The sequence below is a fragment of the Oncorhynchus nerka genome, linkage group LG4, assembly GCF_034236695.1.
Source record: "Oncorhynchus nerka isolate Pitt River linkage group LG4, Oner_Uvic_2.0, whole genome shotgun sequence".
Taxonomy (NCBI): Eukaryota; Metazoa; Chordata; class Actinopteri; order Salmoniformes; family Salmonidae; genus Oncorhynchus; species Oncorhynchus nerka.
Window position 1 is genome coordinate 17,190,152 of NC_088399.1, and position 9,988 is coordinate 17,200,139.

The window sequence follows — 9,988 nt, forward strand, 5'->3', positions numbered from 1 at the left end:
GGCCAAACTTTCATATCATAATGGCTAACTGCTACACACAGCCTACATCGTTGCAATATTAGCTAAGGTTAAGTCAACATAGCTACTAGAACTAACGTGTTAGTAAACCTGTTACAATCATGCAGTACAGTGTACAGTTAGCAAGCAGTTCAGCATTTACACTGGCGGGCCCCGGTGGCAATAAATTAATAAAACCAAAAGGTTACCTTGACTTGGAAGAGTTCCAATGTTGAATAATCATAGCCAGCTAGGCAACACAACCTTCATTACAAATCAGTGCGTTTTAATCAATTATTTGGTGACATGAATATATTTAGCATAGTTTTATCTAAAATGCATAATTTCTTTTAATGTTTCACTATTTAAAATTGTATGAAATTGACTGAGGAGGAGCCTCCACTCCTGAGTACCACTCTCCTTATTTTCAAGCATAGTGGTGGCTGCATCATGTAATGGGTATGCTTGTAATCGTTAAGGACTTGGGAGTTTCTCAGGTTAAAAAATAAATTGAATGGAGCTAAGCACAGGCAAAATCCTAGAGGAAAACCTGGATCAGTCTGCTTTCCACCAGACACTGGGAGATGAATTGACCTTTCGGTAGGCCAATAATCTAAAACACAAGGACAAATCTACACTGGAGTTTCTTACTAAGAAGATAGTGAATGTTCCCGAGTAGCTGAGTTACAATTTTGACTTAAATCTACTTGAAAATCTATAGCAATACCTGAAAATGGTTGTCTAGCAACAATCTACAACCAATTTGACAAAGCTTGAATAATTTGTTTAAGAATAATGGCAAATGTTGCACAATCCAGGTTTGGAAAGCTCTTAGAGATTTACCCAGAAAGACTCACAGCTGTAATCGCTGCCAAAGGTGCTTCTACAAAGTATTTACACAGGGGGGTGAATACTTACTTAAATTAGATATTTCTGTATTTCATTTTCAAAACATTTGCAAAGATTTCAACAACAAAAAATGTTACTTTGCAATTATGGGGTATTGTGTATAGATGGGTAAAACAAAAAATCCTTAATCCAATTTCAATTCAGGCTGTAAAACAACAAATTGTGGAATAAGTGAAGGGGTATGAATACTTTCTGGAGGTATTGTACATTATAAATATGTACTTGCTTGGGAAATATTATTCCTTTATCACCTTAGCACCCTAATTTATCACTTATGACCCCCTCTTCTTCCCCTCTCCCGTAACCTGACCCCAGGTACCCAAACTCTTTTGCCTCGAACGCCAACCCCTCCACCTCTGCCACATGCCCCTCCCCCGTCTCCTCTAACATCCTGCCAGGGGTCTCCCCCCCATGCCTGGCCTCCACCTCCACTCCTGGCATCGCTCGGGAGCCTTCTGGCCCGCTGAAAATCCAGGATGTGCAGCAGCCTTCCACAGGCCACCGCAAGGCCAAGGTCCTGTATGACTACGACGCCCACGACACTAGTGAGCTCTCCTTACTGGCCGACGAGGTAGGAGCAGCCATGGTTCACATCTGCTATGGGGAACCATTTGGAACATGCTGTATTATGTCAAAAATATCAATTCCGTGCCACAAAATACAAACATTGCAATCTTTTGTCTACAAAATGCCAATTGGTAATGGCATGTTACAAACTGCATCCCATAATCTGGGACATTTAACAAGTTAACAAGTTAGCCTCTGTCTCTCTTTTAGGGCTGACCCATTTAGTTGGCTGGGCGATTGTTTGTTCGATAGGCTGTTGGTCGAACAACATTTCTTTAGTCGAGCAGTAGCAAAAAAACGAATGTTTCTGATTCGCGCCTGTCTGAGCGGACTAATCCATTGTGGAGGTCTTGGGGATGGCACAGTCCATCACTCTAAGATGTGCAACTGAAATTGTATATGGTTATAAACTCTTCATGGACTGCACCAGATTGGCCAGTTCTTGCCAGATTGGCCAGTTCTACCAAGGCACCTTCAAGTTCCCGGACATTTCTGGGGGGGGAATGGCCCTAGCCCTCACCCTCCGGTCCAGCAGGTCCCAGACGTGCTCAATGGGATTGCGATCCGGGCTCTTCGCTGGCCACGGCAGAATACTGACATTCCTGTCTTGCAGGAAATCACACACAGAACGAACAGTATGGCTGGTGGCATTGTCATGCTGGAGGGTCATGTCAGGATGAGCCTGCAGGATGGGTACCACATGAGGGAGGAGGATGTCTTCCCTGTAACGTACAGCGTTGAGATTGCCTGCAATGACAACAAGTTCAGTCCGATGATGCTGTGACACACCGCCCCAGACCATGGCGGACCCTCCACCTCCAAATCGATCCCGCTCCAGAGTACAGGCCTCGGTCTAATGCTCATTCCTTCGACGATAAACGTGAATCCGACCATCACGCCTGGTGAGACAAAGCCGCAACTCGTCAGTGAAGAGCACTTTTTACCAGTCCTGTCTGGTCCAGTGACTGTGGCAACGTTGTTCAAATCAAATGTATTTATATAGTCCTTCGTACATCAGCTGATATCTCAAAGTGCTGTACAGAAACCCAGCCTAAAACCCCAAACAGCAAGCAATGCAGGTGTAGAAGCAGGATGGCAAGGAAAAACTCCCTAGAAAGGCCAAAACCTAGGAAGAAACCAGGCTATGTGGGGTGGCCAGTCCTCTTCTGGCTGTGCCGGGTGGAGGTTATTACAGAACATGGCCAAGATGTTCATAAATGACCAGCATGGTCAAATAATAATCACAGGCAGAACAGTTGAAACTGGAGCAGCAACACGGCCAGGTGGACTGGGGACAGCAAGGAGTCATCATGTCAGGTAGAGGGCTCAGGTCGAGAGAGGTCGAGAGAGAGGTCGAGAGAGAGGTCGAGAGAGAGGTCGAGAGAGGTCGAGAGAGAGGTCGAGAGAGAGGTCGAGAGAGAGGTCGAGAGAGAGAGAGAGAGAGAGAGAGAGAGAGAGAGAGAGAGAGAGAGAGAGGTCTCGAGAGAGAGAGAGAGAGAGAGTCTCGAGAGAGAGAGGTCTCGAGAGGTCGAGAGGTCTCGAGAGGTCGGTCGAGAGAGGTCGGTCGAGAGGTCGAGAGAGGTCGGTCGAGAGAGGTCGGTCGAGAGAGGTCGGTCGAGAGAGGTCGAGAGAGAGAGAGAGAGGTCGAGAGAGAGAGAGAGAGAGTCTCGAGAGAGAGGTCTCGAGAGAGAGAGAGAGAGAGAGAGAGAGAGAGAGAGAGAGAGAGAGAGAGAGAGAGGTCGAGAGAGGTCGGTCGAGAGAGGTCGGTCGAGAGAGGTCGGTCGAGAGAGAGAGAGAGAGGTCTCGAGAGAGAGAGAGAGAGAGAGAGAGAGAGAGAGAGAGAGAGAGAGAGAGAGGTCGAGAGAGAGAGAGGTCGAGAGAGAGGTCGAGAGAGAGAGGTCGAGAGAGAGAGAGAGGAGAGAGAGGAGAGAGAGAGAGAGAGAGAGAGAGAGAGAGAGAGAGAGAGAGAGAGAGAGGTCTCGAGAGAGAGAGAGAGGTCTCGAGAGAGAGAGAGAGAGGTCTCGAGAGAGAGAGAGAGAGAGAGAGAGAGGTCTCGAGAGAGAGAGAGAGAGAGAGGTCTCGAGAGAGAGAGGGTCTCGAGAGAGAGAGAGAGAGGTCTCGAGAGAGAGGTCTCGAGAGAGAGAGAGAGAGAGAGAGAGAGAGAGAGAGAGAGAGAGAGAGAGAGAGAGAGAGAGAGAGAGAGAGAGAGAGAGAGAGAGAGAGAGAGAGAGAGAGAGAGAGAGAGAGAGAGAGGTCTCGAGAGAGAGAGAGAGAGAGAGAGAGAGAGAGGTCTCGAGAGAGAGAGAGGTCTCGAGAGAGGTCTCGAGAGAGAGAGAGAGAGAGAGAGAGGTCTCGAGAGAGAGAGAGAGAGAGAGAGAGAGAGTCGAGAGAGGTCTCGAGAGAGAGAGGTCGGGAGAGAGAGGTCTCGAGAGAGAGAGAGAGAGGAGAGAGAGAGAGGAGAGAGAGAGAGAGAGGTCTCGAGAGAGAGAGAGGTCTCGAGAGAGAGAGAGAGAGAGAGAGAGAGAGAGAGAGAGAGAGAGAGAGAGAGAGAGAGAGAGAGAGAGAGAGAGAGAGAGAGGTCTCGAGAGAGAGAGGTCTCGAGAGAGAGAGAGAGGTCTCGAGAGAGAGAGAGAGAGAGAGAGAGAGAGAGAGAGAGAGAGAGAGAGAGAGAGAGAGAGAGAGAGAGAGAGAGAGAGAGAGTCTCGAGAGAGAGAGGTCGAGAGAGAGAGAGAGAGAGAGAGAGAGGAGAGAGAGAGAGAGAGAGAGGTCTCGAGAGAGAGAGAGAGAGAGAGAGGTCTCGAGAGAGAGAGAGAGAGAGAGAGAGTCTCGAGAGAGAGAGAGAGAGAGAGAGAGAGAGAGAGAGGTCGAGAGAGAGAGAGAGAGGAGGTCGAGAGAGAGGTCTCGAGAGAGAGAGAGGTCTCGAGAGAGAGAGAGAGAGAGAGAGAGAGGTCGAGAGAGAGAGAGAGAGAGAGAGGTCTCGAGAGAGAGAGAGAGAGAGAGAGAGAGAGAGAGAGAGAGAGAGAGAGAGAGAGAGAGAGAGAGAGGGAGGTCTCGAGAGAGAGAGAGAGAGAGAGAGAGAGAGAGAGAGAGAGAGAGAGAGAGAGAGAGAGAGAGAGAGAGAGAGAGAGAGAGAGAGAGAGAGAGAGAGAGAGAGAGAGAGAGAGAGAGAGAGAGAGAGAGGTCTCGAGAGAGAGAGAGAGAGAGAGAGAGAGAGAGAGAGAGAGAGAGAGAGAGAGAGAGAGAGAGAGAGAGAGAGAGAGAGAGAGAGAGGTCGAGAGAGAGAGAGAGAGAGAGGTCGAGAGAGAGAGAGAGGGTCGGTCGAGAGAGGTCGGAGGTCTCGAGAGAGGTCGGAGAGGTCGAGAGAGAGGTCGAGAGAGAGAGAGAGAGAGAGAGAGTCGAGAGAGGTCTCGAGAGAGAGAGAGAGGGTCTCGAGAGAGAGGAGAGAGAGAGAGGGAGAGAGAGAGAGAGAGAGGTCGAGAGAGAGAGGTCTCGAGAGAGAGAGAGAGAGAGAGAGAGAGAGAGAGAGAGAGAGAGAGAGAGAGAGAGGTCTCGAGAGAGAGAGAGAGAGTCTCGAGAGAGAGAGAGAGAGAGAGAGAGAGAGGTCTCGAGAGAGAGAGAGAGAGAGAGAGAGAGAGAGAGAGAGAGAGAGGTCAGAGAGAGAGGAACAGAGGTCTGAGATTATGAGAGAAAAGGTCAGAGAGGTCGAGAGAGAGAGAGAGAGAAAGAGAGGTACAAAGAGAGAGCAGAGAGAGAGGTTGTCTAGAAAGGTGCCAAGAGAGAGAAGGCATGAGAGAAACTGCATCCCAGAAGAGAGGGACATTTAACAGGTTAAGAAGTTAGAGAGAGTCTCTCTTTTAGGGCTGAGATTTAGTTGGCTGAGAGAGAGAGTTTGTTCGAGGGAGAGAGAGAGAGAGGGTCTCGAGGAACAGAGAGGAGAGAGAGAAAAAGAGAGAGGTTTCTGAGAGAGAGAGAGAGAGAGCGAGAGAAGAGAGAGAGGAGGTCTTGAGGGATGAGAGAGAGAGAGAGACTCTAAGAGAGAGAGAGATTGAGAGAGTTAGAAACTCTTCATGGAGAGTCTCGCACCAGATTGGCCAGGTCTCGAGAGATTGGCCAGTTCTACCAGGCACCTTCAGAGAGAGGAGAGAGAGGGGGAGAGGTCTCGAGAGAGAGAGAGAGGTCCAGCAGAGTCCCAGAGTGCTCAATGGGATTGAGAGGGCTCTTCGAGAGGAGGAGAGAGAGAGAGAGAGGTCTCGAGAGAAATCAGAGAGAGAACGAGAGAGAGAGAGAGGTCGGCAGAGAGTCATGCTGGAGAGAGAGGAGAGAGAGAGAGGGTCTCGAGAGGGAGAGAGTCTTCCTCTCGAAGAGTCGAGAGGTCGAGAGAGAGGTCTCGAGAGAGAGTCGAGAGAGAGAGAGTTCAGAGAGAGAGAGAGAGAGAGAGAGAGATGAGAGAGAGAGGTCTCGAGAGAGAGAGCGAGACCCTCCAGAGAGATCCCGCTCGAGAGAGAGGAGAGAGGTCTCGAGATGAGATTCCTTCGAGAGAGAGAGAGAGAGGTCCGAGAGATCTCGAGAGAGAGAGAAGAGAGAGAGAGAGAGAAGAGAGAGAGTCCTGTCTGGTCCAGAGACTGAGAGAGAGAGAGAGAGAGATGAGAGAGAGAGGGGAGAGAGAGAGATCTCAAGAGAGAGAGAAAGAGAAAAGGTCCGAAACAGAAGAGAGATGCAGGTGAGAGAGAGAGATCGAGAGAGAGAGAGAGAGAGAGAGAAAGGCCAGAGAGAGGAAGAAGAGAGGAGAGAGGGTGAGGTCAGAGAGAGAGAGTCTCGAGAGAGAGAGAGAGAGAGAGATGGCCAAGATAGAGAGAGAGAGACCGAGCAGAGAGAGGTAATCAGAGAGGCTCGAACAGTTGAAACTCGAGAGAGAGGCCAGGTCGAGGGGAGAGCAAGGAGTCATCATGTCGAGAGAGGGAGGTCTCGAGGTCTCGAGAGGGAGAGAGAGGTCTCGAGAGAGAGAGGTCGAGAGAGGTCGAGAGAGAGAGAGAGAGAGAGAGAGAGAGAGGTCGAGAGAGGTCGAGAGAGAGAGAGAGAGGTCTCGAGAGAGAGAGAGAGAGAGAGAGGTCTCGAGAGAGAGAGGTCTCGAGAGAGAGAGAGGTCGAGAGAGGTCGAGAGAGAGAGGTCTCGAGAGAGAGAGAGAGAGAGAGGTCGAGAGAGAGGTCGAGAGAGGTCGAGAGAGAGGTCGAGAGAGAGAGGTCTCGAGAGAGGTCTCTAGAGAGAGAGAGAGAGAGAGAGAGAGAGAGAGAGAGAGAGAGAGAGAGGTCTCGAGAGAGAGAGAGAGAGAGAGAGAGAGAGAGAGAGAGAGAGAGAGGCCGAGAGAGAGAGAGAGAGAGAGAGAGAGAGAGAGAGAGGGTCTCGAGAGAGAGAGAGAGAGAGAGAGAGAGAGAGAGGAGGTCGAGAGAGAGAGGGTCTCGAGAGAGAGAGAGGTCTCGAGAGAGAGAGAGAGAGAGAGAGAGAGAGAGAGAGAGAGAGAGAGAGAGAGAGAGAGAGAGAGAGAGAGAGAGAGAGAGAGAGAGAGAGAGAGGAGAGAGAGAGAGAGAGAGAGTCGAGAGAGAGAGAGGTCGAGAGAGAGAGAGAGAGGTCTCGAGAGAGAGAGAGAGAGAGAGAGAGAGAGAGGTCTCGAGAGAGAGAGAGAGAGAGAGAGGTCTCGAGAGAGAGAGAGAGAGAGAGGTCTCGAGAGAGAGAGAGAGAGAGAGTCGAGAGAGAGAGAGGTCTCGAGAGAGAGAGAGAGGTCTCGAGAGAGAGAGAGAGAGAGAGAGAGAGAGAGAGAGAGAGAGAGAGAGAGAGAGAGAGAGAGAGAGAGAGAGAGAGAGAGAGAGAGAGAGAGAGAGAGAGAGAGAGAGAGTCTCGAGAGAGAGAGAGAGAGAGAGAGAGAGAGAGAGAGAGAGAGAGAGAGAGAGAGAGAGAGAGAGAGAGAGAGAGGGTCTCGAGAGAGAGAGAGAGAGAGAGAGGAGTCTCGAGAGAGAGAGAGAGAGAGAGGTCCCGAGAGAGAGAGAGAGAGAGAGGTCTCGAGAGAGAGAGAGTCGGTCGAGAGAGGTCGAGAGAGAGAGAGAGAGAGGTCTCTCGAGAGAGAGAGAGAGAGAGAGAGAGAGAGAGAGAGAGAGAGAGAGAGAGAGAGAGAGAGAGAGAGAGAGAGAGAGAGAGGTCTCGAGAGAGAGAGAGGTCTCGAGAGAGAGAGAGAGGTCTCGAGAGAGAGAGAGAGAGAGAGAGAGAGAGAGAGAGAGAGAGAGAGAGGTCTCGAGAGAGAGAGAGAGAGAGAGAGAGAGAGAGGAGAGTCTCGAGGTCTCTCTCGAGAGAGAGAGGAGAGAGAGAGAGAGAGGTCTCGAGAGAGAGAGGTCGAGAGAGAGAGAGAGAGAGAGAGAGAGAGGTCTCGAGAGAGAGAGAGAGAGGTCTCGAGAGAGAGAGGTCTCGAGAGAGAGAGGTCTCGAGAGAGAGAGAGAGAGAGAGGTCTCGAGAGAGAGAGAGAGAGAGAGAGAGAGAGAGGTCGAGAGAGAGAGAGAGAGAGAGAGAGAGAGAGAGAGAGAGAGAGAGAGAGGTCTCGAGAGAGAGAGAGAGAGAGAGAGGTCTCGAGAGAGAGAGAGAGAGTCTCGAGAGAGAGAGAGAGAGTCTCGAGAGAGAGAGAGGTCGAGAGAGAGAGAGGTCTCGAGAGAGAGAGAGAGAGGAGGTAGAGAGAGAGAGAGGTCGAGAGAGAGAGAGAGAGAGAGAGAGAGAGAGAGGTCTCGAGAGAGAGAGAGAGAGGTCTCGAGAGAGAGAGAGAGAGAGAGAGAGAGAGAGAGAGGTCTCGAGAGAGAGAGGTCTCGAGAGAGAGGTCTCGAGAGAGAGAGAGAGAGAGAGAGAGAGAGAGAGAGAGAGAGAGAGGTCTCGAGAGAGAGAGAGAGAGGTCTCGAGAGAGAGGTCTCGAGAGAGAGAGAGAGAGAGAGAGAGAGAGAGAGAGAGAGAGGTCGAGAGAGGTCGAGAGAGAGGGAGAGAGAGAGAGAGAGAGGTCTCGAGAGAGAGAGGTCTCGAGAGAGAGAGAGAGAGGTCTCGAGAGAGAGGTCTCGAGGTCGAGAGAGAGAGAGAGAGGTCTCGAGAGAGAGAGAGAGAGAGAGAGAGAGGTCTCGAGAGAGAGAGAGAGAGAGAGAGAGAGAGAGAGAGAGAGAGAGAGAATCGAGAGAGAGAGAGAGAGAGAGAGAGAGAGAGAGAGGTCTCGAGAGAGAGAGAGAGAGAGAGAGGTCTCGAGAGAGAGAGAGAGAGTCGAGAGAGAGAGAGAGAGGGTCTCGAGAGAGAGAGAGAGGAGAGAGTCTCGAGAGAGAGAGAGAGAGAGAGAGGTCTCGAGAGAGAGAGAGAGAGGTCTCGAGAGAGAGAGAGAGAGAGAGAGGTCGAGAGAGGTCGAGAGAGAGAGTCGAGAGAGAGAGAGGTCGAGAGAGAGAGAGGGAGGTCGAGAGAGAGAGGAGAGAGAGAGAGAGAGAGAGAGAGAGAGAGAGGTCTCGAGAGAGAGAGGTCGAGAGAGAGAGAGAGAGGTCTCGAGAGAGAGAGGTCGAGAGAGGGAGGTCTCGAGAGAGAGAGAGAGAGAGAGAGAGAGAGAGGAGAGAGAGAGAGAGAGAGAGAGAGAGAGAGAGAGAGAGAGAGAGAGAGAGAGAGAGAGGTCGAGAGAGAGGAGAGAGAGAGAGAGAGAGAGAGGTCTCGAGAGAGAGAGAGAGAGAGGTCTCGAGAGAGAGGTCGAGAGAGAGAGAGGTCTCGAGAGAGAGAGAGAGAGAGAGAGAGAGAGAGAGAGAGGTCTCGAGAGAGAGAGAGAGGTCTCGAGAGAGTCTCGAGAGAGAGAGAGAGGTCGAGAGAGAGTCGAGAGAGAGGTCGAGAGAGAGAGAGAGAGAGAGAGAGGTCTCGAGAGAGAGAGAGAGAGAGAGGTCTCGAGAGAGAGAGAGAGAGAGAGAGAGAGAGAGAGAGGAGTCTCGAGAGAGAGAGGAGAGAGGTCGAGAGAGGTCGAGAGAGGTCGAGAGAGAGAGTCGAGAGAGGTCGAGAGAGAGGCCGAGAGAGAGAGAGAGTCGAGAGAGAGAGGTCGGAGAGAGAGAGAGGTCGAGAGAGAGAGAGAGAGAGAGAGAGAGAGAGAGAGAGAGAGAGAGAGAGAGAGAGAGAGAGAGAGAGGTCGAGAGAGAGAGAGAGAGAGAGGTCGAGAGAGAGAGGTCGAGAGAGAGGAGGTCGAGAGAGAGAGAGAGAGAGGGAGGTCGAGAGAGAGAGAGAGAGAGAGAGAGAGAGAGGTCTCGAGAGAGAGAGAGAGTCTCGAGAGAGAGGTCTCGAGAGAGAGAGAGAGAGAGAGAGGTCTCGAGAGAGAGAGAGAGAGAGAGAGGTCGAGAGAGAGAGAGAGAGAGAGGTCGAGAGAGAGGTCGGAGAGAGAGAGGTCTCGAGAGAGAGAGAGAGAGAGAGAGAGAGGTCTCGAGAGAGAGAGAGAGAGAGAGAGAGAGAGAGAGAGAGAGAGAGAGAGAGGTCTCGAGAG

General features: G+C 51.1%; 1 protein-coding gene across 8 annotated transcripts in view; it reads left to right on the forward strand.

Annotated features, from left to right (window-relative positions):
- sh3glb2b (SH3-domain GRB2-like endophilin B2b) overlaps positions 1 to 9,988 on the forward strand; it is a 69,837-nt gene that overhangs the window by 43,535 nt on the left and 16,314 nt on the right. For all 8 annotated transcript variants that reach the window (XM_065017279.1, XM_065017280.1, XM_065017281.1 and 5 more), the window contains one exon: positions 1,222 to 1,477. In XM_065017279.1, the coding sequence (XP_064873351.1) occupies positions 1,222 to 1,477 (256 nt within the window). The remainder of the gene's footprint in view (positions 1 to 1,221; positions 1,478 to 9,988) is intronic.